This window comes from Colletotrichum fructicola (assembly GCF_000319635.2).
Source record: "Colletotrichum fructicola Nara gc5 chromosome Unknown KSG_Nara_v1_contig06, whole genome shotgun sequence".
NCBI lineage: Eukaryota > Fungi > Ascomycota > Sordariomycetes > Glomerellales > Glomerellaceae > Colletotrichum > Colletotrichum fructicola.
The window spans coordinates 3,024,933-3,051,209 of NW_027094056.1; the positions used below are offsets into that span (position 1 = coordinate 3,024,933).

Consider the following 26,277-nt stretch of genomic DNA (forward strand, 5'->3'; position numbering starts at 1 on the left):
GATCCCGGGTCCCGCGCAGTAGTCCGTGTATGGCTTGAAGACTTCAAAGACCTCGCTCAGTGAGGGTTTCGGGACTTCGACCGCGGTCACCGCGCATTCTGCGCATTCGTTGAAACATTCTTTGAAAAGAGACTCGGAGAAGCAGAGCGATGGTATCGTCCCAATTATCTGTGCCACTTTGTAGCAGTAATCTATGGTGACTCTATTAGTCGCGAGTGGAAAGGAACCATTTCAAAGAACATACTACACATGAACCAGCATGAGATTGGTGACTCGGTCTCCCTGGAGACAAAAGTTGTTGTTTCGTATCCATCAGAAGCAGATGGAGACGCGGAGGTGATTGTTGGGTCTTCTGGCGTGACGGACATATTAGCAAATTGTTAAAACCTTTGCTCTCGATCATTGATTGAGATTTGACGGTTTTGAAACAACGCGCTGAGAATTTGCAATGTCTGTGGAGCCTTCTACCGAATTCCCAGTTTTTCAGGCCAAGGCAGACGATGATGGCGATGTTAATTGACAGAACAGGCCGTGAGAATGATAGAGAGGGCGGCAGAAAAACGCGATATGCAAGGTATAAAGTCCTCAGCCAGCAAGCAGTATGTTAGCCTGAAGAAGATACCTGAATACATCGAAAGAAAGGAGAAATATGCCATACCGTCCAAGCGAAAGGTCCAGAATGGGCTTCAACCTACGTGTCACCGAGATATCAGTTATCGTGTCACTCGAAACCTTGTTTAGGTTGTTAGTCGGACGCAGGAAGACTCGAGATGGACTAGCTTGTCATAGAGTCACCAAACTTCGGCCAGGAGATTCGGGTGGGTGCATATAGTTGCTTTAGTTAGATAGTACAGTATGAGTACCTATGCAGTGATATACGCGGGCTTCCACACCCCAAAACTCCGCAGAAACCCGTGTTATGCGGCCACCCTATAAGTTCCCATGGAATCCTGTCTCAAATTGCCCTCATGTATGTCTCTCTGGCATTTCGGTCACCATCTGCCTGTCCTTATCTGGAACCAGCATTTCCTGAGCTGGTACCTCGTTCACACCCATCTCCGGCACAGGCGTCGGATACGAACCTTCTAATTCCATTGGGGGCGATTTGGGAACATCGTCTGCGTGCAGCTCGGCCTTTTCAAACTTGCTCTTTCCCTCATCGTCCATGGCCGTCGGTGGTACACTTCTTTGTCTTCTACGTCGTCGCAAGAACCAGAAGCCTCCGAGGGCAAGACCAACCACGCAGATTGCACCTACAACAGGGCCGGCAATCCAGACGTTACTTCTCCCAGACGGCGCTGGGTGATATTCGATCAGCTTGAATGCTTAATGCCCAAAACAAAGACCAAACGCTGACGTACTTTCATCCGTTGGTTGTAATGATGCTACACCGCTGGCTGGCGCAACTCCGGAGGTAACGGATAGTGATGTTACTGTAAGAGAGCTGGTAGCTTCATCCCGCTCTCTCGTGATTGTGGTAGGCATGAAACGAGAGGCGGCGATCTTGCCGTCGAGGCCAGTGACAGGCATTAGCAGACGCATTGTGACAGTCGTTAACATCGAAGCTGGAATATCTGGGAAGGCGGTGGTGGAGGTGGTGGGGGAGGCGGAAGTTGGCGCACTTCCCGAACAATAGTCAAGATACTGCCTGAACTTGGGGTCGAGATAAGCCTGGATTGTGCTGTTCGCGTCGGCTGAATTGGCATCTATACATGCGTTGCATCTCGAATAGCATTCCTGAAATGTTGAGCCCGTTGAACATAGCTCAGGATTTTTTCCAATGGTCTGGACCTCTACGTAGCAATCATCTATGCCAAATGGATTAGCGAGGGCGGCTGTTTTTGATGAGCGCGGGTACGATGTCGAACATACTGCAAATGGAGAAGCATGGGGCCGGTACCACCGTATCATCTCTTGCGAATAATTTCATTTTGGCCAGGCGTTGCGTGTCTCGCTTTTCCTCCTCTTTTTTTCTCTTGTTGGCTGCGGTGAACTTGGAAAACAGAGAAACTAGGCTGTAATCGGCCAGCCGCGGGAGAGCGGACATATCTCTTGGTTATAAGGAGGTTCGTACAAACCCGGGGGGGCAAAATAAAGTCGAATGTTATCTGGGCATAGTTTAGAGCTGCCTAAAGCGTCTTGGCTTTGGTCGAAAGAGAAGAAGGATGAGTGGAACGCGGCTCAACGCCGCTGGCCAGCATGTTGTGCCACCCAAGCCCACACTCTATTGGAGGTAATACATCGTAATGAAGCGGGTTATCTCAGCTGGAATTAGCTTAGCAGGACATAGTGCTGCATTCTTATTTGCATCAATGTCTGGGAACCAATCGTTTGAACCAAGTTTATGATGTGGCTTACACGCACATGAGGGTGTGGCAGGGGTGCAGGCGCAGCCTGATTTTGTATGCCTCAATGTAGACCCAGATACGAGCATATCAGGCTGAGAGAAGAATCTGTCAAGAACATGTCTCTTCCAACTAGACGAATGACATCGTTGCGGGTCATGCGATACCTCCCGCCGATTTGACGGTCGGTGGTAGGTATAAATACATTATCCACCTGAGAAGGTCGACTTCTCTCTCCCCATGAGACCAACGTGCCTTCGAGTAGTGAGAGACGGCAAATTTGATCACTCAAGAGACTAAAAACACGAGTTGATAAGTCCTCAAAGCAGATGGAAAGGACGCAAACACAGCATCGGGTGAGGTTGTTCATCCTCAAAGCTTGCTGGCTTGGCAAACCAGCCTTTCTTAGCACCGGGACCGAAGAACAATTTCGAGATTAAAACATGAGGATATAAGAGAAATATTGGATCAGATTCTAGATTTAGAAGGTCTCTTTGGGACAGTCGTGGCATTCCATGTGTGCCTTTCGGGCATTTCTGCCACTGTGCAACATCTCTTGGGCTGAGACCCCCCATCTCCGGCACAGGTTCTTGAGACCGCATATTTTTCCTGTGTCTGCGCGGCTATATTTCCTGTATACTTCATCACTCCTGTCCGAGACGATAGTAGCAGCAACGAAGACGACGACGATAAACACAACAACAACGAAGACGATAACAACGAAAACGACAACGACGACGACAACGAAAACAATAACGATAAAGACAACAATAAAAACAACAACAACGAAGACAATAACAACGAAAACGACGACGACGACGACAATAATAGAAACGATAACGACTATTTAAACGACGACGAATATTGAAGTACGACGATAAAGTAGAATAGCCACAGGAAAAGTAGTCGACATAGCACAGGAAAAATAGGCGGTCTCAGGTTCTTCTCCAGACCCTTCTATCTCAATAGGGGGCGATCTAACTTTAATCTGCGTGCAGTCCAGGCCTTCCATATTTGTTGCCCGTCACGTCATTCCCAAGATTCGTTGGTGAAGTGAGCTTTGCTTTCTGTATTCTATCGTAAGCCAGATGCCTCACAGGATAAGCAACACGAAGCATCCGGCACAAAGATTAGTCCGACGGTCAACACATCGTTGATGGCTGAAGATACCTCCGCTATAAGCACTTCCAATACTGCGGCCCGTCAGACCACCCATATCTTGCAAGTGGATGATTCTTCAATGACCTTCATACTCCCGTCCAAAATCATGACAATACGATGCTAGATGAACCTGCAGATCATCGAGGTAGATTAATATATGCCCACTAGAGAGCCAGCGCCATACTCCCCAGGACATGAGAATGTTCACTTGAACTTTCTGGTTTTTCAGTACGTCTTGGTCACGTATGAAATAGCAAACCCTTGGAATTCAAGTTACTAAGTCTCGGCTGTCAGGGCACATACTAGCACTAAAACTCTCACATCAAAGATGACGATCCTTCGGTGGACCTTCACGACAGGAGAGACGGTCTCATCTCGATGCTCTCAGCCTTCTGTGAGTTTTCGCCTTTAATACTCTGTCAGCCAATTGCCTAGGCCAAAAGTACCTGTATGCGGCCAAATCTGGTGGCAGAAAGACAGAAGGAAGACGCCTGAATGTATGTAACTTTTATGCAGATTTCAGCTCCGCATATGGGCTAGATGGCTGTGAGGGATTTCAGACTTGATTGGAAATGCGCCCAGTAGACACCCATTCAATGCTGTGGTAATGAAGGATCAAATGACTATGTAAGAGGCTGTCAGGCAGTACGTTTCGCGTCCTCCGCAATGATGTCCCGGCCGCTTGCTCCCGAACCTCAAGCATGTAGCAGTATCGCAAATTATGGGCACCAAAAAGTCATTCCGTCAGGGCTTTCGAAATTTTATACTGAGCGGCATGTTTGAGGAAGCAGGTTCGATTGCTCCCGTCTCGCTCCTGCCATCCGAGGGTCCCGTTTGCCGTAGACCTTTTACCGCTAATTTTGAACCTCTGAATCACTGACACTGGACTTGGCACACCGTAGCTAGGCGAGCTGTAAAATCATCTCTTCGAAAGGCAGCTACCACTCGTGCCTTCTCCTTCTGCTTTTCTCACTTACCCCCTCCCCGAGCTTTAGTCGAGGACGGGACTTTATTTGTCTTGAACTGCAAACGACTTCGGCCCACAATCTCCCCAGAAGCACTTCACGAGGGGAAGAATTCCGCGGCTTGCTGGCAGTCAACCGCTGCAAGAATTTCTCTCCCCCATTTTTCCTCTACTGTCATCGTCGACCTTTTTCCTTTCTTCTCTTTTTGCGCACTACCTTGCCTCATACCATCTGTATCCAGCCTTGTTGCCAGATACCTACCTGCCCTGCGTCGAGATATCCGGGGTTGGCCAGGACGCACTCTGCCGGCGTCCAACTTGGCAGGAGCAAACGGCCTCTTTCCCGACTTGAAGAGCGCACTTGAAAACCGTCTGGCTGCGTTCTTTGCCTCCAGCACCTGACCAGCCAAATCCCACCTGCATCGCGCTTTCTCAAACCAAGCGACCGACCTACCTCTTTTTCAACACTTTTCGGCTACCTGCCTTCTCTTTTTATCCCACTTTCCTCCTCCCACTTACCTCTTCCACCTCACACCTTCAGGCAGGGCACACTCTTTCCCGCTCAGCTTGCTCCCCCCGTCTACCTTCCCATAACAACACTGACTTCGTGGGTGTTGTGACCTTCTCCAATCCCGATACTTTCGCGTTGTTCTGTCGACGCCTTTGTCGCTTTTTTGACGACACAAATACGAACTCGGCATTGTTTGCGTCTGCTGAGCCAGCTCTTGCGCTTCTCTCGGCAGTTGGACCTCACAGCCATATCCAAGGTAGGTAACTTCCTAATGTTCTTCGCAATGGACGGCAACGATGAGGAAGGCAGTGAGAGGGACAGACACCTTCTGCAGGTGACAACCAGCCTCTCCATCTACCTACCTAAGGTACCTTACCTGGGTATAAAGACATGGGGTCTCCTGGGCCGTCGTCCTCTGTCGTCCTCGTCGTTCAGCATCATCATCCCTCACTACTTCACGCTGAATTTTGTGCTGACCAACACAAGATGGCAGAAATTTCTGGAGAGACGGAGACTGGCCTCCTCAAGACCACCGACACTGATGGTGATTCGGTGGAGTCGCACTTTCCGATCTCAGAGTCTGTTCCGGCGCGGACGCAGTTTGTGGCCGAGTTCACCGGGACTGAGCAAGCCGCGAACATCGAGCTGCCTTCGTCAGCTTCATCTTCAGAAAGCGGCGAGCCAGCGCCCTTGCCTTTCACGCCTCCCGAGGATGGAGTTGCCGGAGCAAGCTTCTTCGTCGACCCTCGACGCCTCTCTACGTCTGCAGTGGCTGGACTCGAACCTAGCGATGAGGACTCAGATAACCCGATGGCGGTATGTGTCATAGCCAAGATTTGCCAACTCTGCTAACCCGTTTGACAGGAAAAGAAACGCTGTTGTGGCCCCCGAATGGTTCATTCGTTCAAAGACCAAGAGGAATTCGCCCTGGCTCATCGTGAAGGAACCATCATTGAGATGGCCAATGAGGAGGCCACCTATCGGCGATTCAACACCAGGACAGAGTCTACTCATGCCTGGGTCATGAATGCCCTGCCCCCACCCTCCAGTCTCATCGCTTCGGACTTAGAAACCAGCTGGCTCGTCCTCGTCGAATTGCCGGCGGACCAAGACAAGGTGTTCCCAGCCGAGGAATCTGCTTGTGATATCGGATTCAAGCATGATTTCACGATTGGTGGACATGTCTTCAATCCCGGCATGATGAAAGCCGAGCGTATACCCAACGTGTTCGACAACGGCCAAGATAACGGAAGTGTCTTCAACGACTACGCCAGGCATGCGGCTTTCAACGTCACCGCTCCATACATGAAGGATCCTGTCAGCCGTGAGAGGTACCACCCATTGGCAGAAATTGCGGTTTCGCAGCGCTTTGGTGCTCTTCAGTACCCCCCTTTGACTTCTGGGAATGCTGTCATGGTCACTATTCGCGTTGCGGCTCGGCTTGTTACTCATGACACCGAACTGAAAGCTTTGTCCACGCTGATGCAGCGTGAGAGAAACCTGAGCGCGCTGGCACAGAGGGCACGCCACACCTTTGATTACATGCTGGATTTCCGGAAACCGCCTACCTTCTACGTCGATCTCTTCAGAGAGCTGCCACATATGGATAACCCAGCGGGCAATCCTCAGACCCCCGCCCACCTCAAGTCTCTCTACAGAGGGCTCAATTCTGACCACAAGAAGGTGTACGAGCAATTTCGACATATCCCGGCAGGGCTGGCGCTAATCCTGGGATGCCCCGGTGCTGGAAAGACTGCACTGAATGCATTCATCGCTGCAATGGCTCTCTCGGCCCCTATTCAAGAAGAAGTTGACGGCAAGACCGTTACCAGACCTGCAAAGGTTCTGTATCTTCTTGACGTAAATGCGCCGTGCGACGATGCGGCAAACCGGGTACACAAGACATGCAAAGAAGCCGGCATCAGAGCATCGGTCATTCGAGTTCGTGGATGTGCTCGTGAGATGAGCCGCAGCGTCAAACTGCACCCGCCTGCAAAGGGCCAGAATGACATCGCAGGAGATGTCCCGGACTTTACCAGGGGCTTCCTCATGCAGTTTGATACGTCGCGAGTCTGCAACATAGGCCCAGCTAGCATCGACAAGGCGCCATCTCTCGATGAAGCCGCGTGGAAGGCATTCGACAAAAAGAAGTCCCGATACAAACGGCTTGCGCAGGCTCTCCAGAAGCTTGAAGGCGACGTCGTCAAAACTCGACGCACTTCCGCGGAGCTGAGAAGACTGGTCGCAAACCTGTACTTCGATGTTATTCGAGCTGCTGACTTCATCGCGACCACCCCTGTCGGCGCATCGGGGCAAATGGGCACTCTTTTCAAGCCAGACATCGTGTTCGTTGACGAAGCGGCCCACGCAAGAGAGTTGACGTCTCTCATTCCCTTGGCATTCACTCCAGCTCGAGCATACATCTTCACTGGCGACACTCGACAGACCAGACCTTTCGTCCAAGGTGCATCTATGTCGACCAGAGAGGCAGGACAGAAGATGCTGAAGCTGAATCCATACGCAAAGCAGCTTATGATCAGCACGATGGAGAGAGCTGACCTTGCCGGCGCTCTCAAGAGCAAGCTGCTGATTACGCACCGTAAGTCGCCCCTGGTTTTTTGTCGCACTTGTTATCATTGCCTGTCGCCGTCGTCCGCTGTCACCGTCGTCCGCTGTCACCGTCGTCCGCTTTCGTCGTCGTCGTCGTCGTCGTCGTCGTCGTCATTGTCGTCGTTGCCCCTCTCCATTCAATGAGGTTAGGCTAATACGATCCAGGAATGTACGGAAATCTGCACATATTAGTGTCTGAGCTATTCTACAACGGGCTTCTGAAGTCGGGTATGGCATTAATCGATCGATACCCCCTTCCAGTACAACATATACAGATCTGGCTGAGCCAGTTCATGCCTGGCCGCCATTGTGTGGTTCCGCGAGTGATGATTCATTGCCACTCAGCTCGAGAAAAGACGGAATGCCGCAGCTTCTACAACCCAGCCCATGAGTCTTTCATCAAGCAACGCTGTCTGGAGCTTCTGAGCAACCCCAACTTCACTCGAGTCGATAGGCCTGACCAGCCTGGAAGAATACTGATCATCACCCCGTACAAGGCGGCATTCAACCGATACAAGCAGTTCACGTCCGTCCTGCCTCCCCACCTGCGTGGCCGCTTGCATGCTGAGGAGATGCACAACGCGATGGAAGCAAGAACCGTCGACTCGGCACAGGGCCACGAGGCGGATTTCGTGTTCGTGGACACTGTGCGGACGAAGACAGCGGGCTTCCTCAACGACCCCAAGCGCCTTTGTGTGATGCTTTCGCGGGCCAGAGGCGGTGAGATGATTTTGATGAACGAGGGAATGACCACTTGCATGAGGTCTGGGGTCGAAATTCCTGCAGAATGGACCTCTCGTGTCTTCGAACACTGCCGCGGCAATGGCCAGCTGTGCTACATTTGAGGTATTTGAAGGTGTGCGCAGGATATGGATGCGATGTGTGCCGTGTGGGATTGAAATGGGTAAAGCTAGTCAGTTTAGTTAATGAAGAATCCCGTCTCCTTGCTTTCATCCCTAGCTTCTGAGAGACGACGAGAGACGAAGAGAGACGAAAACAGAAGTGGCAGAGATGGATATTGCCCAGAGGTCACCGCAGCCATCAATCATTGCAAATAAGAATAGCAGATTGACAAACATCGAGTATCGTGCTTACGAAGACTCGCCAGATCATCTTATCGCACCTGGGGAAATGCACGAGTGATGGACGTGATGCCAGAGCAAATTCTCTGAAGAACGCAATCACTGCCAAGACAATCATCGGAAAGAGACATTCCCATCTACGGATTCGCCATCATTTCTATGCATATCAAGCGCCAAGGACGTCCCGTCCAACGACGAGTAGACCAAGTCGGCCGAGATGTCGTTGACATTGTGTGGGCGCATCGTATCGTATGCGGCAGGTAACCGCTGGGCCGGGTTCTGTGGCTATTTTAGCCCGAGACCTTGTCGCAGAATAAGCACCAATTTGAGTGCGCAGGATCCGCCGTGACAGGGGTCTGCTCACCATAAGGAGCGAGCCCCTGGAGATTTTCCCCAGTGTCCAGCTGGACAAGCAAAAGGGCAGTTTCCATAGGCTGGCACGGTTTGGTTGGCAAGTTGGAGGCAAGGGTGATGCTGTCAGTGTCAACGCATGTTGCGCGGACACTGTCGTCTCTCATGCCGTTCCTGCTGCTGTAAGACAGAGGTTTGAACATGATGAAACTTTGAGCACGTAAGATGGCCATCGTTTGACATTTGACTCTGCTTCTGCTTTCTGCGGCAGCGGGAGGAAATGTTGTGCGGTAGCCGTATTCTCCCCGTGGCAGCTGCCGGCATCTCGGTCACGGATTGCGATCATCTCCGCTGAAGTATTCTGCCCACCTGAAAAGTACGGATAGTCCTAACGGTGATGGAGCTTGACCCCACCAACTAAGGGTTTTGACAGGGTCTGGTGCTCACGGAACATTCCTCACAGCGCTCCACGGCCGTCGCCCGCGGGAACCATGGCCAGTGGGTGGCTGGTGGCAGTGAGCAGCGGTACAGGATGACGGGGCACAACGGCCAGGACTCCAGGAGAAAGGGACTTGCACTGAAAGCTTCCACCAGTCCTCGGAGAATCAAGTACCAAGTCCAAGGAGTCCAAGGCAGGGGTCGTGGAGAGGCCGTGTGGCGGGGCAGGAAATGGCGCTGCGGGCGATACGATTGGATCACTCGAGCCAATCCGCCGGAATTATGGGGGCAAATTTTGATAGCGAGATACCTGCACGTGGCCGCAATCTTCGCCTAGACCCGGCTTTTCTTGCTCTGCCCGGCCACCTTCGTCGGCGGTTTTCAGTCTTCACCCCACCAGCCCGCCTGAGCCACAAGTCGCTGCAATGTACCTCCTTACTCTGCAGCCGACGTGGAGGCGGGAGGCAACCCAGTCCGACCTTGGCCTGCCTGTGACCCTGAAAGTCCACTCCAACTCTCCCCGTACACTTGGAGGGTACAACGCCCGCGCTTTGGTGAGGCTGAAGACCTGCACCGGCCTAATTAATCCAAACTGCCCCCATTACACTGCTGACTTGAACTGCACCTCATCCGTTTCCTCTTTCGTGGGCTCATCGCCATCACGGCGACCGCTCATCCACAGCAAACCCCATCTCACCAGCTTTACTCACTACGAATCCCGTCGCTCGAGGACGCAGTATCGATTGCTCGTCCTCTCATCGCACTCGCCGTCTGCGCCGCCGTCATCCGAGTGTCACAGGTCCCTGGGGGGGTGGTTCATGTGGTGCAGCGAGTGCTGACGCGTGGTGCCTAGAATGGCTCCTCCCGCAGCCTCGTCTGAGGGCATTGCCGCCCAATCAGACCTTGGCGACACTGACGACACCTCATCATTAGCAGCTTCGATTGACATGGACCGATTCAGGCTTCGCGGACAGCCGCTGTCTCTTCACTCACGCTCGACACTGGAACCTCGGAGTGAGGCATTATCTAAAGGAGGTCTTGCCGGCGTTATTGTTGGCATCATTATCTTCTTCGTCCTTGCTATCATTTGCGCCTACCCCTTCATAATCCGTCGCATCAAGGGCAAGAGAAATGGAACGAATCGTCTGGACACGGCGGAAACCGCCTTCATCCCCACGCCGCTCCGTCCATCAGGAAACGTGCCCACGACTGGTCCAGCTGCGTCTAGCCGCATGTCATCACGAGACTCACTGGGCAACAAGAATGAAGCTCTTCATGGGCCGGACCGGCAGTCAACCAAGGAGCTGAACGTCTCATCCCACGGCACCGACCCATCCAAACGAGATTTAGGAAGCTACCAACGTGGCTGTACTGGCGACGACAGCTCTCATGCACCAAGCGTTACCACCAGACGCGGTACTGACCACACCTTCGGCCGCGCCTCTACCTGGAAGAGCGAATCGTCCTATCCATGGACTCCTGTCGGCATAGAGCTGGTCGCTACTCGGGCTGACGGAATGGAATACTCGGATGCCACTCAAGGACACAGTGCTACTTACTACAGCCCGACCATCCCTTCTGAGGCCTTCGGCATGGTCACCCCGCCTTCCACAGATGAACCTGTTCCCGCGCCGCCGCCGAGGCGATCAAGCTCTTATGCCAGCTCCCTGGCGAAGAACCTTCTCCAAATGTTTCCCAAGGGTCGGTCAAGCACCAAGGATTCTCAGTCAAGGGGGGCAAAGATTCAGCCAACGCAAGAGTTGTTGAGGGAGGGCTTGTCAGACTCGCCAACTCAGCTTACCGGGCCATTCTCCCGTGAAATAGGACCCGGCGCGACCTCCACGCGCGGACAGCTGGGCTCTCCATTCAACCCGCCTAGCCCCAACTCAGAGCCTGATCAGGCTCAGGAACCGGGAACCACAAAGGAAGGAAAGCAGGAATCTCCGCCAATTTTGCCGCCTGTGTCGCCTGCACCTGGAACTGTCAACCCCATGGATATTATGGCGCCGTCGAATTTGACCGAGCAGACCTGGCACACCAACCAGCAACTTTATAGCATTGCTCACCCGCCCCCCAAGCCTGTCGAGCCAGTCCTGGTTCCCGAGCCATCACAAGCGCCAACCCCGCAGTCCCCGGAGCAGCCTTTTGAGCACCACCAGCAGTACCTACAACAGCAACAACAAGATCAACAGCAGCAACAGCCACAGCAAATACAGCAACAGCAGCAGCAGCGATGGGATCAGACAGGGGTGGCGAATGGAGGACTTGTTGCGAATGGCAATGGACATGTCCAAACGAACGGCTTCAAAGCCCCGGCCGGTGGTCGTCCCACTGAACACGATGTCCGCATGAACGATGTGCCCCAGCAAGTTGATCCCACTCATCTTATGCCCGACCGGACCAACCACTACTATGAGGGCGAAATTACCGACCCGTCTGAACATTCTCCTCAAATGGGTGGTCACGTCTCATCCGGGGCATCGTATCAGACGACGCCGAACACCCAGATCGACAGTAGCCCATCGCCTCCGTCAGACAACAGCTCAGATATCCGCAACAGTGCCTCGCCGTATCCAGGTCTGCAGCAGCAATCTCCGCGCACATTTATGTGTGATGAGTGCGGCAGATTTTTCGATCAGGTTCATAAGTTAAAGTGAGTCGCTTCGAAGGCTGTTCGCCGTCCAAAGGTCCAAACGCTAATTGATATAGCCACCACAAGCGGTACCACGAGCGACCGCATGAATGTACTGAGCCAAACTGCGGCAAGAGATTTGGAACCAAAACCCATTTGGATCGCCACATCAACGACAAGCACAGGAAGACGAAGAAATTTCACTGCACGGTTAGCACTTGCCCTTACTCAAAAACGGGGGGCAAGTCATTCCCGCGAAAAGACAACTGGAGGAGACATATGGTCAATATTCACCAAGTTACGCCTATGGGCGATCCGGAACCCGATTTAGTCGACGAAATCATGGGAGGAACCTGAGCGTGGCGAGAGGGGCGTGCGCCCGGTCGACAGGTGCCAAATACTAGTTCATCGGAAGACGGACATTGACCCCAGCAAACGGTTGGGGTCCGATGCCCGAACGCGAACGGACGACGGACAATGCTTGGGAAGTGGTCAGTCGAGTATTTGACAGACGCGTGAACTTGCAAGCAGATTACCCCAGAGCCTCCCTGTGGCTCTGATACGCGGGTGCAAATGCTTGACTTCAGCAGAGCTGGATTCAGGTCGGCAACTCAAAGAGGAAGCCAAATCCCCGCGACGCTCACAGGCACCATTCTTTCTTGCCACAGAGCAACCTGTTTATATATCATTGGATATTTTCCCCTACGGTTTGGGGATATTAGGCAATCAAGGCACATTCATTCAGGGACTGCGATGACAGCAGTAAGGCGTTTTGATGCCAAGAGTTGGCTGGGGAAACATGTAGAATAGGCCAAAAGCATCACGGTGGCGCGTATGATTAACTCAAATCTTTGATTAAGGACCTGACAAGTTTCTTTTGTTGGTCGATCGAGAGTCCACGCTCGTCTGTCTCCTGAATGGCCCTTCCCACCGCGATAATGACCTTGATGCTCTCGCTGTTCACCCAGATCTTGCCGTTACGGCCCACGGCCGTCTCGAACGCGGCGCCCGTCGCACCCAGCTCCTCCAGAACCACAAGGTCCGTCGTCTTGGGGCTCAGCAGACGACGCGCCATGCCAAGGGAGATGTTGAAGAGCATACCGCCCACGAGAGGTCCCAAACCGTCGGCCTTGCCAGTGGACTGGTAGACGCACTCCAGCTCGGGGTCCATGTGTTTATTCGCAAGGGTGACGCGCGCGTAGACAAGGGCGCCTGAGTCAAGGTGAGGGCGGTTCTTCTTTGACGCCATCTCGAAAGCGAGTTGGGGGAGGATTGCAGGTGTCGAGTAGTCGGCCAAGAGGACGTAGTAGATTTCGGAGGCAGAGCGCTGGACGGTGCCGACGACGAGGTCGCCAACGGCGGGGATGTACTGTATTCATCCAGTCAGAATCGCCTGTGGATCAGTCAGGAGAGATTAGACCTACCCTTCCGCCAGTCTGTTCAACCCATATCGAGTTCTTCTTGCGGTCTGTGACGAGCTTGCCCGCGATGGTCGGGACTATTTGACGAGGAGGCACATGGCGAAGGCCAGGACCAAGTCTGAGAGGAAGCTTCTGGTGGGACGGGATCAGAGACGCATCAATCTCTTCGCCTGGGAGGACGAAGGGGCCCGCTGTAGCCATGACGAAAGCGGGTGACGACGAGAATGTTGAATTGGAATCGTCAGGTTCTGGGCCAAGGCGCTTCTCTCAGTCGCCTTTCAGCGGTCTCTTCGCTGCCGATCAGCCTTGCAGAGGCTGGAAAGCTTTTGGCGGGGCACTTTCCAAATTCACACTGGATTTGATTGGGACACGACCGGGGGGTGTGGGGAAGGTACCCCGATGCCACTGGGCGAACAGCGAACGTGGGAATTTTTTTTTTCCCTTGCCCAAAATTTTGGCCTTGAACCCCCACCATTATCAACATTGAAAACAACCTCACCAAAGATCTCGACAGGATCCGCGGCAACTCTCGACACCCTACGTCCCCCGTCCGTCCCAGAGACTTTCAGATACCACCTATATACGCAGAAACCCTTTGCGACGTATAATATAGCACAAATGGCTGCGAACGGTGACTCGCGCCCTGCGCCTGGCGACCGCACCGTCATTGGTATCACCTTTGGCAACTCCAACTCCTCTATTGCCTACACCGTCGACGAGAAGGCTGAGGTTATTGCCAACGAGGACGGAGGTGAGATCAACCTCCTTTTACACTAGGTTGTTTGTGCTGTAAAAAGCAGAAGTTCTGACGAATTGCCCGCAGACCGCCAGATCCCCACCATCCTCTCCTACGTTGACGGCGACGAGTACTACGGAGCCCAGGCCAAGAACTTCCTCGTCCGCAACCCCGACAACACGATCGCATACTTCAAGGACTTCCTCGGAAAGGAGTATGTCTTGTGCTTTCAAATTGTGTCTTTCTATCCCATTTGGCTAACATGCCCGCACCAGATTCAAGTCCATCGACCCTACCCACAACCACGCCTCCGCCCACCCCAAGGATGTCGACGGCACCATCTCTTTCACAGTAAAGGACAAGGAGGGCGCCGATGAGCCTTCTACCGTCCCTGTCTCCGAGGTCGCCACCCGCTACATTCGCCGTCTCGTCGGCTCTGCCTCCGACTACCTTGGCAAGAAGGTTACCTCTGCTGTCGTCTCTGTCCCCACAAACTTCTCCGACAAGCAGAAGGAGGCTCTCGTCAAGGCTGCCAACGATGCTGGCCTTGAGGTTCTCCAGATCATCTCCGACCCCATCTCCGCCGTTCTCGCCTACGATGCTCGCCCCGAGGCTGAGGTCAAGGACAAGATCGTCGTTGTCGCCGACCTTGGTGGCACCCGTTCCGACGTCGCCGTCGTCGCTTCCCGTGGCGGCATGTACACTATCCTGGCTACCGCCCACGACTACGACTTCTCCGGCAGCCACCTCGACCAGGTCCTGATGGACCACTTCGCCAAGGAGTTCATTAAGAAGCACAACGTCGACCCTCGCGAGAACGCCCGCTCCCTCGCTAAGCTCAAGCTCGAGTCCGAGTCCACCAAGAAGGCCCTGTCCCTCGGCACCAACGCCAGCTTCAGCGTCGAGTCCCTGGCTGACGGCTTCGACTTCACCTCCACCATCAACAGATTACGTTACGAGATGTCCGCTCGCAAGGTCTTTGAGGGCTTCAACCGTCTCGTCGAGGGCGTCGTCAAGAAGGCTGAGCTCGACGTTCTTGACATCGACGAGGTCATCCTGTCCGGCGGAACTGCCCACACCCCCCGCATCGCCGCCAACTTCGCCAACGTGTTCCCCGAGTCCACCCAGATCATCGCCCCCTCCACCGCCCCCTCCGCCATCAACCCCTCCGAGCTCGGAGCCCGTGGTGCCGCCCTCCAGGCTTCTCTGATCCAGGAGTACGAGGCCGACGACATTGACCAGAGCACCCACGCTGCTGTCACGACCGTCAAGCACATTGCCAACGCCATCGGTGTTGTCGGCGCTGACGAGGAGTTCGTCCCCGTTGTCCCCGCCGAGACTGCCGTCCCCGCGCGCCGCACCGTCCAGCTGTCCGGCCCCAAGGATGGCGGCGACGTCCTCATCCGCATCGTCGAGGGCGGTGCCCACATCAAGGTCACCAAGCCCGAGCCCAAGGCCAAGCCCGAGACCAACGGCGACGATGAGGACTCCGACTTCGACTCCGAGGAAGAGGAGGAGGAGACCCGCGAGAAGATCTGGAAGGTCGGCCCTACCCTGGCCGAGACCGCCGTCCGCGGCGTCGGCAAGGGCTCCAAGGTCGAGGTCACCATCAACGTTGCCGCCGACCTCGGTCTCACGATAACGGCGAGGGAAGTTGGCGGAAAGGGCGGTGTCCGCGGTACCGTCAAGGCTCCTTGAATGCTGGACGAAGAAAGAAAAGAGCAAATGTAGAGAGAAAGACACATAAATCGTGTGCGTTAGCCAGGCGCAATGTGGTGGTTAAAAGAAGGGGAGGGAACTCATCTGTCAGGTCCTCCCTATTTCAGCATAGATACATGGATTTTTATATGGCGGAGGGTGGGGGGACATGGATTGGAACGTCACTGGGAACATAGACGAGAGAGGCAAAACGCATGAATGAGAAGAACGTCAAAAAGTGATGAATTACCTCTTACCAACGATTTTGCTGCCTCAGATGGTGTAAGGGGGAGGATGTGAGAAGCCCCATCTTTCCTCAGCACGAATACAAATCGATAACTTAATCGCCAATGCAATATGCAACAGTAGTGTTGTCTTAAAGATAGCTAACGCTGGAAAGGAAGGAACAAATAACATGGTCGCTGATGCATCCATACGCCCTGCTGACTGAACAGAATCCGCCGATATATAGTAAAGAGAGTTGCCGAGTGCGCCTCAATCATGCCTTACGATACAGCGCCAGGGAGCCTCCACGCCACAAGATCGTCCCGTACATCAAACTCCTCCAGCTCCCTGTTCCTCCGGGAGTCGCGCCCGCGGTCGCTGCTGCCTATCGTCGGCGCAAGGCTCGCCATGCTCCCGCTCCGGCTCCTCGAGTGCGGGTACCCGCTGCGTCCGCCGCGGCCATCGTCGTCGCGAAGCTCCCTGCGGCCATGCCGGGAACCGCGTCGGCCAATACCGGCAGTCGTGCTGCTCGCGCCGTCGTTGGCGCGGGCCGTGAGGACGGTGGTGAAGCTGCGGTCGCTGGAGCCGCTGTTGCTGCGGGAGTGGTTGCGGGCGTTGCCGCCGCCGTTTTGGTGCAGGTGGAGCGTGAGGTGGTGGTGGTGGTCCTGTTTCTGCTGCTGCTGTTGTTGTTGTTGCTGCTTCTGGCGTTCTTGTTTTTGCTGTAACTTGCGCAAGTCTGACGGGCGCAGAGTGCCCATGCCGCCCTCGTCGGAGCTCAGGGAGCCGTTGTTGTCGAGATCGAAGGTCGCGGTCTTGCCGGTGCGGCCGGTCCTACCGGTGCGCCAGCCGTCGCCGCCGGAGAAGATGTCCTCGATGCACTCGTCTGCGGGGAGCTCGCCAGGCTGGCAGGACCAGGAGGCTGCGAGGGCGCGACGGTACATGTCTTGAACCTCTGACGCGTCGCGCGACTTTGCCATGGTGGGAATTTCTGTGAAGGTCAGCGAGGAATGCCAAGGGTTTGCGTTGAGGGGTAAGGGGCACATACGCCCTGCGTCGTCCTGCTCGACTTGCTCGCCTGCCATGATGCCGGCGATTCCTCCAAAGACGGGTGCTGTTCTCAGCGGCGGCGCAGAGTACCCCTTGTCGCCATCCAGCTGTTTCATGAAAATCCCTATCTTCAAGGTGCTGTTGATCTTGCTGTCCTGCATGAGGTAGCGCCTGACGATGCCGTCCTCGACATCAGGGTCCTCCAGGATGGGGGCTTTCATCGACTTGGGACTCGTGCTTGCAGTGCCGCTGCTGCGCTTGCGCGCGTGGCCGCGGTCGAAGCTGCTACTCTCGCGGGTGAGGCCATCGCTCTCCTCGACGTACTCGCTGAGGTTCAGTTGCACCTTGCCGAGCGAAATCTTTTCATCGTGGCCGCCACCGGAAAACTCTTGCAGTACTTCAAACTCGACGGGGCACTCGGTCAAGTTGTTGTTCTTGTCGATGCTGATCCGGATGTGACTGACTACCTTTTGGTAGTTGTACTCGACCTTATGGTTGGAGATGGGGCACTTGGGAGTGCGGCCCCGATGTTCAGCGATGATGGAGTGAGAGAGGTGCCATTTCACTATTGATGTTCCAGACACCAGCGGGACGTTGTTTAGGTCGTAGATCTGAGAAATGTTAGCCAGGAAACCTTTGGTATAACAAGCTAGGTATAGCTATTGTGGATGGTGTTCGCAAACCTTTAGGTGTAGCTCAAACTTTGGCTGCGTCACAAATTGTTAGCACGCTTATCTTCGTTGAGTGGTCCGAATGCAAAATGCACATCCTCCACTTTCCGAGGGATTGAGTTTCTCATGACAGAATGTGGGTACAGACGAATGCTTTACCTTTCTGTTCTTATTGACTGTGGGAAGGAAGCCCCCGTTAGCAAAGCTCTTGAGAGGACTCATGATGAGCGAGTGATATTCTAGGTTGACGGTAGAGAGTTGTGGCCGGAGCGGGAAGCAAAACGAGGCAGGGACTCAAAAGCCCCGAGCCCCCAAGATAGGACGTAAATCAAGGGAGAGACATGGGAATGGCAATAATAGGTGGTTAGGATGCTGCAGTGACGACGGTGAATGAGTGAGGCTGGCGAAGCCACCAAGAAAGCCACCAAGTCCTTGTCTCAGTGAGATCTCAGCCTCATGGACAGGCTCAAGCGTTGCCAACCAAGTGGGGGTTCAGGAATGAGGGGCCCGATATAGGATAAAAAGGGTAAGGTGAATAACTGGACAGCGAGGCCGAAAAAAAGCCCAGCTCGACGACATAGGACGAATGACGGTTGGGAATAGGGCAGAGGAGGGAGGGTGTAAGGGCTTACTTAAGGAAGCCATGTTTCACGGAAGGCACGGCTGGCTGGGCTCCGTCCGTTGGGGGCGAGTTAATAATACTTTGCGGCCCCGGAGTGAGGACTGCACCCCTTCGGAGGGGGAAACAGGCAATGAGTGAGCGCGCGGGCGGCAGAGTTGGTGCGGGCAGGTGCAAGGACAGGCAAGGCAGGCAGGCAGAGGCAGCGACAGCAACGGTCAGACTGTCAGCGGCGTTCGTTCGGTTTCGGTATGACCGGATAATACGGTAGGTACGGCGAGGGGGACGGTCAGGTAAGGTAGGGAGAGGAGGGGCGGGATCGTAATGTGGCTAGTAGATAACGGGATGCCGCCGCCGACCAAGTTCACCGCGACCTTGATTTTCTTGATGGATGCCCTTTGGAGGAAGGCTCAAGATTGCATGCAAGGTCAGTGGCCAATCAGCCGTGCCTGGCTTTGTGTGTTTGGTCCGGCAGTCGTCGTCCGTCCGTCCGCTCAGTCGGTCGTATTGAATGCGAGTAGTATCGAGATGTGACGAGTGGGTTGGCAGTTTCGGCGCCTTCAACCCCGTATCTGTCAATGGCGCGGATGGAGTAAAATTACTCAGCCAACAAGGGTGAAAGCAGCGGCCGAGACAGATGTAAGACTCGATATTGGGCGGGCGGGCGTCGTTGGAAGGTAATAAGGGCTCTTGCAAGAGTCGTATAATTATGCAGTCCTTGACCGATGATGAAAGAAGAGAGTTTGGACGAGGTCAGGTGAATACGTAACTCATCCGGTGTATTGGGAGCTTGCCCAGCCATGCCTGCATCCATCCCCGGAGTCCGGGCGGCCAGCACCGCGGTGGGCTGGGCTGGACTCGCTCCAGTGTAACGAGCCACAATGGGGTTTCCTAATTATCGCCTCCTAGCCTGCGCCACAGCAGGTCAAAATCCATTGCCGTAACACTAGGCTTTATCCTAGGACAGAGTCTTTGTGAGCCTGTTGATTTCTCGGTAAAATGCGAAGGTCGAGGTTGGCGACACCATCACGACCGTCAGAAATGCCTGTTTCGGCATCTGGAATGGGTGAGTTATTCTTGGAGGATTCTCTCACTCATCCCGTTTGAAGTTCGGCATTGCAGCCGTGTACGTAAGCATCTCCAGCGAGCCAAGCGCTGAAGCGAGGCCTTCTTCAGTGGAACTGCCCCTGTGGGACGACCACGACTCAAACCATCTGTTTATTCCATTTCACTCTGGACCTCTTCGTCGGAATAATTTCTCGAAACAGCGCATGACTACTTGCCAAAACACCCATCATATTTGTTTAGTCTTTGATCTGTTTCCGGTTTACCTCTCTTCACTCTCGTTCTCTGTTGGTCGCTGTCAATCGTTGTCGCCGGAGATCATCAACATTATGATGCGGAACCTCACCGATTTGCTCTCAGAATATCAATCTCCCCCGCGATTCTAAGGAAGCCAGAATTTGGCTTAGACGTTCCATCTCGCCTTCCTATGGGGAAAAATCACGCAATCTCCATCCTGGGAATGCAGAGTGAATGTGTAGTACCGTGGATCGTCTTCTCGTATCCAGTCTCACTCCCTGGTTCTAAGGACAGATCACAGCGTCTGCTCAACCTCATGCCGTGGTTCCCTCATATGAACTTACTCACCAAAGAACACCAAATAGCAACAAGCATCACGGAATGCTCCAGGCACCCAACCGAAGATAGGCGAAGTGGTCTACTGTGCTGCAGCACACAGACAAGGTCAAGCCCTCGAACATCCCGAACTCTGATTCTCAGGTACGCGAATCGAGGACCAGTGATGATGCTGTTCCTTCCCCAGAAGCACCAGGGTGCCGCCCTGCTTCCAAGGCCCCCAGCAATCCGGAACTGACCGCGACATGCGTCAAGACGAACACCTTCCCGCTTATGTGTCTGTATGAGGCCACTAGGAAAAACATGAGATCGTATCGCGATGCAGCATCCAAGACATACGACCAGCCACCAGGGCGCCCAGACGTCAAAACCGCCCATTCCAGACCCTTCGTGAAACTACCAAACAGCCTCAAGAATCAAGTGATCCCGGGTTTTCATCGCAGGAGGGGCCAAGCATCAGCCAACCGCCCAGCAATCCCGCCCCGGGGCACGCTACCCGTCGACCCTCCCGTCCGAGTGACGCAGTGCCGGCTCCACACCTCACTCAACATCCCAGTTGAGAAAGTGTTCAACCCAAGCACGAGAAAAAAAGAATTCTCCGAGCCGCATACGTCATACCATCCTCCAAAACCACAGCAACAGGTCCCCCCAGAGGAAGCTATGTCATCTCCTGCATGAGAACCTGCTTCGGCGCGCAAAGGAGGGATGAGAGGGAAATGAGACAACCACGCGCGCCGCCACACACGGCCCCAGGCAAAAACCGAGCAAGCGCTCGCAGCCACCACGTTTTCCAATCTGGGGCTGGCAAACCGTCGACCCAGCACAGATTAAGCACCATGACATGACCGTTCTCCAATCAACAACGGGTCGTCTCTGCTCCTCGCCCGTCTCCTACTCAAACGAGCAACCTCCCCATCGACGCTGGACCAACAGCCCTGCGGGCTAACGTCAGGAGGGGGCATGGGGGCCACCTAAAACGTCTTTTTCCACACACCTTAATCCCCGCCATCATCGTCCCGGCCGGTGCGTTTTGTCCGGGCGAATCCAGTCGTGTGATTGAAATCCGTGGGCCCTAGAGACGCAGTCACACTGCTCGGATCGCCGCCCCCTGTGGCCTTTGGCGGTGTTTTCAACCCTCCCTCGCGATTACCTAAAATGAAAAATTTCCTACAGAGTACGTACATTGCCTGAAGGAAGCGGGAATCGAAAGGGAGAGGGACAAATGTCTGATGTATCACGGGGAGATTACCCCCTTGACGTCACTATGCCGTGCACCGTAAGTAGATCTCCTGCAAACCTCTACCGCCAAGATACCTCTTTCCGCGCCAAATTTCCCAAGGGGCGCCGAACAGATGGCCCAATTTGTCCGATAAGGTGAAATCGACGATGGCCCTTCGCATTTTGGGCGGCGGCCGGCCCCACGGTATGGTGTCACCAGTCTGCGCTCTGTGATGTAAGGTGAGGTAAGAGCCTTGTTCCTTGTCACCCTGGCCTGGAGTACGCTCCGGTTGGTTCTAGTGTCGAGTATTCGATCGTGTATATAAGACCATCCTTTCTTTCGACGATACACTTTCTTGAATAGCTCACCAGAACAACAACATCAAACAAAAACAAGCACACTTCACTTGAAGTCACAACCTCCTGTCAAACACAAACAAACCTCCCATTTCATCCAATCTACACAAACTGCAACCATGGGCGCTGTCGTCTCTTGCGTAAGTCAAATCCTCCATCAAACCCAATGACAGAGCTCAATACTGACGGAACACCCAAATAGATCCAATCGGTCTTCCGCACCATCGGAAACTGCCTGACCTCCGTCATCTCCGGCATTGGCGGCATCCTTCACGCCATCATCGGTGGCATCGTCTCCTTCTGCAACATCATCATCAGCTTCCTGACCTGCGGCTACTGCGGTCGTCGCGGCGGAGGCGGACGTCGCTCCCGCCACACCACCACGACTAGAAGTCGAGTCTGAGCGGGCCCTCGTCTGTTAATCCGAAGAAGCACTGCACAGATGAGGGAGACCTGAGATCAATGTCATAAGCATGGACATCGTACGATTATGGAATTTTGCGCGAGTTTGAGGACGGAGGTGGTGGATGATTCACTTTTACGACTGCGGCGAGCGCGACGATCAGCTTTGACAGCATTACCCCCACGTTTTCTTTGAAGATACCCACGATACCTGGTTAGCTTAGCTTGCAATGGTATTTTTACATCCAAACTCGTGCCGTGATCTGAACATGATTTGTTGTGATGCTTAAGTTCTAGGTTGGGACACATCATCTGCCATCTGATATTTTTGCTCGGGCGGTGTACGAACCATGCAGGTCGTATGCTCCGACCTGATTGCTGAATTGAGAATAAGGATAGTATTTACTATATAGCTCACGATTCAATCTTCCAACACATTGCGATTGAAAAATCCATAAATCTGTCGCCCAGCTTCCTTCCCCACCATCGGCTCAAGCTCCCGCTCGTTCAGGTTTGCCACTTCTCTCAGATTCTCCGTAGCAAGCACCAATCGCATGATATTTTTAGGATTGACACCCGGTACGGCAGACAACATCTCCTGCGGCTCGAGATTGAACGATTGATCCTCTGCCTTCATATCCTTGTCTAGCCCAGCGCGTACCGCAGCGATGGGATCTGGCTCATCCTCCTGCGACTTCAACGACTCGAAAATCTCGGCGGTCTGATACGGCGATGACGACCAGATAATTCGCAACTTTGGAAACGCGAGCGTGAGCAATACGAGCTTCGACTGCAGGTCGGACGATACATTAGTCGGCGCAATGCTGTTTAGACTGCCAGAGAGGTCGGCAAAAGGCTCCAGCGTGAAAGATTTGTTCTGGTCGAATTCAATGAGGAGCATCGGGTTCTTGTAATGTTGAAACATTGTCTCCGCCTGCGCGTACAGGCGGCCGTCCTTAAAGGACGAGATGAGATCGCTGATGGACTTTCGTTCGACGCAGATGTTGGGCGATAGAACGTAATCGCCCACGGTCAACATGCAGGGCACGATAATCATGGAGCGCCCGTGGAGCAGTGAAGGTAATGAAGAGCGGAACTCTCTCACATCAACCACCACACGCGGCGGCTGCGCTGTTGCGGCCAGTCGGCCGCCGCCTGCAATTCTGGTGTTGATTGTACGGAGGAATGCTTCCTGCGGATCCTCAACCCCGTGAGGATCTACAGTCATGACCAACGACATGGACGCTCGCTCCTTGATCAACTTGGTAAAGGCGTCCTTTTCTCGTCTAACGCTGGAGAGATAGCGTTGCTCCTCGACAGACTCGCCATAGTAGAGGAAATACACGCGGACATTTCTGTCGTTGTGCGAGGACCGGTAGACTTCCACTCGACGGATGAAGGCAGCATCGGGTTCGTACATGATGATGTACCGCGGCTTCACCTCCTCCAAGACGTGCTCGTCATGGTCTCCGTCATATGCGTGAATAACAACGAGATCCTGCATCTCGTAGAGTTGGTAATAGTCCTCCATGTTCTCCAGTGGGTCAATGACGATCTCCGGTTTCTGTTCGGCTTCTTCTTCGGTGATTTGAACCTCCGCCATGAGGTCTTCCACCTCTCCTGGCCGCTCAAAGAATTGCATGATGCTGCCATTCTCGGCTCGCGTGAGGGTTTGTCCACCAGCCCCGCCACCTCTCATACGCCTCCGCTTGTTTGACTTCCCTCTGAGCGGTTGACCTGCCCTGTCAGTCGCGCCATTCAGAGCTTTCTGATTCTCCGAGAAAAGTGTTGCGTTGACCTGGGCAAACTCCTTTTTCCATCGAAGATAATTGCGCAACTTTCTTCTCATCATGAAAGCTGCCGATGGCTGGTCCTCGTCTTCTTCGTCCTCCGCAGATGGATCCTTCTCAACCTTAGGCTTGAAATGCATCGTCTGCAGGTAGTCGCGGAGTTGTCTGCAGGTGTTTGTGTCGCCGCACATGATCAGGATGGTTCCATTAGAATCATCACGGGCTGGAGGGTCGAAGTGCATGCTATTGTCAATCTCTGTCAGAACATCTGCCAGCCAAGCCCATTTTGGTTGTTCCTCGAGCACAGGCTTGAGGGAGTCGATGTTGGCGTCTGCCGTGGCCGCCTTTGAGCTTGCTGCGTAGACTCTCCTTCGAGCAGTCTCAAAAATCGTTTGCGCGGCGTCAAGAAAAAGCCATGGAGACTGGTTTTGACGCGTTGAACCCGGAGGCGGTGAATGCGCCGCGTGGATTGTATCCAGGTGCTGGAGAAAGGAAACGGCGTCGAGTGTCAATACTGACGATAACATGCCACGCAGAACGCTCAAATCGTTGACAATCTGCCGCGTCTTCCAGCTGACTCGGTGCCAGTTTGGATCAAGCTGTCTCCGGATGATAACATCAAAGTTCTTGTGCAAGGCGCTGTCGAGATTCCAATCTTCCATCTCCAGACCAGTATTTCCTTTCTTCAACTCGTGGATGCTGACTTCGACGCAGTCAAGAATGGAGTTCTGAATGTCTCGCATAGAATCCGTCATGGTGATGTTCAGCTCAATGACCTCTGCTGTCTTCTTGCCTTCCAGCGACTGGGCTACTGTGACATGAAATCGCGGCCATAATGATGCTTTCTTGAGAAATAGGTTCCTCATCATAGTAGACAATGGCGAAAAGCCCGTTGAAAATGGATCCGGATTGTCGGCAAACGCCTTCAAAAAGCCGGCCTTGTTTTTCTGGCGATAGATTCTCAAGATGAAGGCCTCAAGGGATGTCGCAACGACACGATCGGCGTGCAAGACCACGAGACCAGTCACTTTCTCGGTGTCGAGCAAATTCGTCAGTAGGTCGACGACTAAGATACGCGAGGTGATGCTGAAGATCCCGCCACGTGCGTACATCTTTTCTCTGGCGCCGACGCTGGTGAAGTCGGTGTTGACGACCGTGAGCCCCCTGGCGTTAGGGGACATGCTGATCGCGGCGTGCTCCGCGAGGGCTTCTCCGATCCAGTTGTTCTCACGGTCCTCCGCGCCGACGAGAATTATCAGATTGTTTCCTGCAGCATCATAGGAATGAAGAAGATTGGTGACCAACCGCATCAGCCCCAGCCCGCGGGCAAGTACGACAAGCTCATCTTCATTTCTCAGCTCTTGAAAGAGGGTTTGTTGGTATTCCTAGACAGGTGTCAGCATCGATACGTAACTTCCTGCGAGCAAGCGACTTACAAGGGGCAATGATAGCTTCACGGGCTGAGGAGCGTTGGCTGACATGATGCACCATGCTGGAGAGGAGGAGCGTCGATAGTAGGTCGTGTTGGCGTTGATGAGAATCAATGGCTGAATTCGGATAGGCCTTTGATGATGCCTGGCCCAGGACGTACCGTGTCGCGCACTGTCCAAAGGCCTGTGTCCAGCAGGATCGGCCTCCAGTGGGATGATCTAGCACTGTGCGCGTAGGCAGGCCACTTCATGAAATCACCCGCTGGTCGTACCTTCCATGCAACCAAGCAATTGACGGACGGCTTTCACGGGTACCTAGTTTCGAGGTTTCTCTTGGCTGCAAGTAGTTGCGCGGTATCAAAGTTTCCCTGAGTTTGCTCGGACTAAGCCTCATCTTTTTGGTCACTATTATCTGAGTGTTGCTTAACAGTTAAGCTTAATAACTTAGAGCCCGGCTGTTAATGTTTTCACGACCAATGTTGGAGTATGCAGTCTTCAGCACTCGCTTCAGGCAAAGGTGCCTCAGCAAGGCCTGGATGAGCAACCTTTGTATATTGCTGCGCCGATCTCTAGCTTCTTCATGCGGCTACTGATCTAGAATTAGAGACCGCCATCATGCCATCTGTAAGGCTTGGCATGGCCAAGATCTGATGTTGGATCTTCAACCTCAGTCGTCATTAGCGCCAACGCCATCTCGACTCGAGGTGATCTGGAACAGTGACTGGCAGACAAACTCGTGGGGACTATGGAGACTACGTGTTGTCACTGGAGAGTAGCACCGTCTGTCAGGTTTTTGGCTCATCCTCTTACACGTTAGTGGCCGCGTGATATGCACGTAAGTCGCCGGTGACGCGCCGGACTCTTTTGGCAAGCATCTCCATCTCTCTACTTCCATGTGGATAGGGCGGCTACGGACGGACAATACAGATGT

At 53.8% G+C, this 26,277-nt stretch overlaps 9 protein-coding genes across 9 annotated transcripts; 4 read left to right on the forward strand and 5 right to left on the reverse strand.

The window, feature by feature from the left end:
* Window positions 1-966: 966 nt before the first annotated feature.
* CGGC5_v011099 (Agglutinin-like protein) lies at window positions 967-1,930 on the reverse strand (the record flags this gene model as incomplete). The annotated part of the gene is made up of 3 exons (XM_032025752.2): window positions 967-1,298; window positions 1,362-1,808; window positions 1,873-1,930. The coding sequence occupies 3 exons, from the start codon at window positions 1,928-1,930 to the stop codon at window positions 967-969; spliced, it is 837 nt and encodes a 278-aa protein (XP_031877686.2).
* A 3,537-nt stretch (window positions 1,931-5,467) lies between these two features.
* Window positions 5,468-8,436, forward strand: upf1-0 (Regulator of nonsense transcripts 1; the record flags this gene model as incomplete). Its single annotated transcript, XM_032025753.1, has 3 exons — window positions 5,468-5,797; window positions 5,846-7,580; window positions 7,757-8,436. 3 exons carry the CDS (start codon window positions 5,468-5,470, stop codon window positions 8,434-8,436), a joined length of 2,745 nt encoding a protein of 914 aa, XP_031877687.1.
* A 403-nt stretch (window positions 8,437-8,839) lies between these two features.
* CGGC5_v011101 (uncharacterized protein) lies at window positions 8,840-9,227 on the reverse strand (the record flags this gene model as incomplete). Its single annotated transcript, XM_066152479.1, has 2 exons — window positions 8,959-8,975; window positions 9,038-9,227. The coding sequence occupies 2 exons, from the start codon at window positions 9,225-9,227 to the stop codon at window positions 8,959-8,961; spliced, it is 207 nt and encodes a 68-aa protein (XP_066008169.1).
* A 1,089-nt stretch (window positions 9,228-10,316) lies between these two features.
* Window positions 10,317-12,451, forward strand: CGGC5_v011102 (Zinc finger protein 42-like protein; the record flags this gene model as incomplete). Its single annotated transcript, XM_032025755.1, has 2 exons — window positions 10,317-12,115; window positions 12,172-12,451. 2 exons carry the CDS (start codon window positions 10,317-10,319, stop codon window positions 12,449-12,451), a joined length of 2,079 nt encoding a protein of 692 aa, XP_031877717.1.
* Window positions 12,452-12,932: 481 nt separating this feature from the next.
* rrp40 (Exosome complex component rrp40) lies at window positions 12,933-13,716 on the reverse strand (the record flags this gene model as incomplete). The annotated part of the gene is made up of 2 exons (XM_032025756.1): window positions 12,933-13,463; window positions 13,519-13,716. The coding sequence occupies 2 exons, from the start codon at window positions 13,714-13,716 to the stop codon at window positions 12,933-12,935; spliced, it is 729 nt and encodes a 242-aa protein (XP_031877716.1).
* A 417-nt stretch (window positions 13,717-14,133) lies between these two features.
* On the forward strand, window positions 14,134-15,949 carry SSZ1 (Ribosome-associated complex subunit SSZ1; the record flags this gene model as incomplete). Its single annotated transcript, XM_032025757.1, has 3 exons — window positions 14,134-14,266; window positions 14,339-14,465; window positions 14,527-15,949. The coding sequence occupies 3 exons, from the start codon at window positions 14,134-14,136 to the stop codon at window positions 15,947-15,949; spliced, it is 1,683 nt and encodes a 560-aa protein (XP_031877718.1).
* A 506-nt stretch (window positions 15,950-16,455) lies between these two features.
* On the reverse strand, window positions 16,456-18,537 carry CGGC5_v011105 (Uncharacterized protein; the record flags this gene model as incomplete). The annotated part of the gene is made up of 5 exons (XM_032025758.2): window positions 16,456-17,162; window positions 17,220-17,832; window positions 17,905-17,928; window positions 18,052-18,068; window positions 18,525-18,537. 5 exons carry the CDS (start codon window positions 18,535-18,537, stop codon window positions 16,456-16,458), a joined length of 1,374 nt encoding a protein of 457 aa, XP_031877709.1.
* Window positions 18,538-21,843: 3,306 nt separating this feature from the next.
* On the forward strand, window positions 21,844-22,127 carry CGGC5_v011106 (uncharacterized protein; the record flags this gene model as incomplete). The annotated part of the gene is made up of 2 exons (XM_032025759.1): window positions 21,844-21,864; window positions 21,927-22,127. The coding sequence occupies 2 exons, from the start codon at window positions 21,844-21,846 to the stop codon at window positions 22,125-22,127; spliced, it is 222 nt and encodes a 73-aa protein (XP_031877720.1).
* A 420-nt stretch (window positions 22,128-22,547) lies between these two features.
* On the reverse strand, window positions 22,548-25,397 carry rad16 (DNA repair protein rad16; the record flags this gene model as incomplete). Its single annotated transcript, XM_032025760.1, has 2 exons — window positions 22,548-25,301; window positions 25,353-25,397. 2 exons carry the CDS (start codon window positions 25,395-25,397, stop codon window positions 22,548-22,550), a joined length of 2,799 nt encoding a protein of 932 aa, XP_031877719.1.
* Window positions 25,398-26,277: the final 880 nt, after the last annotated feature.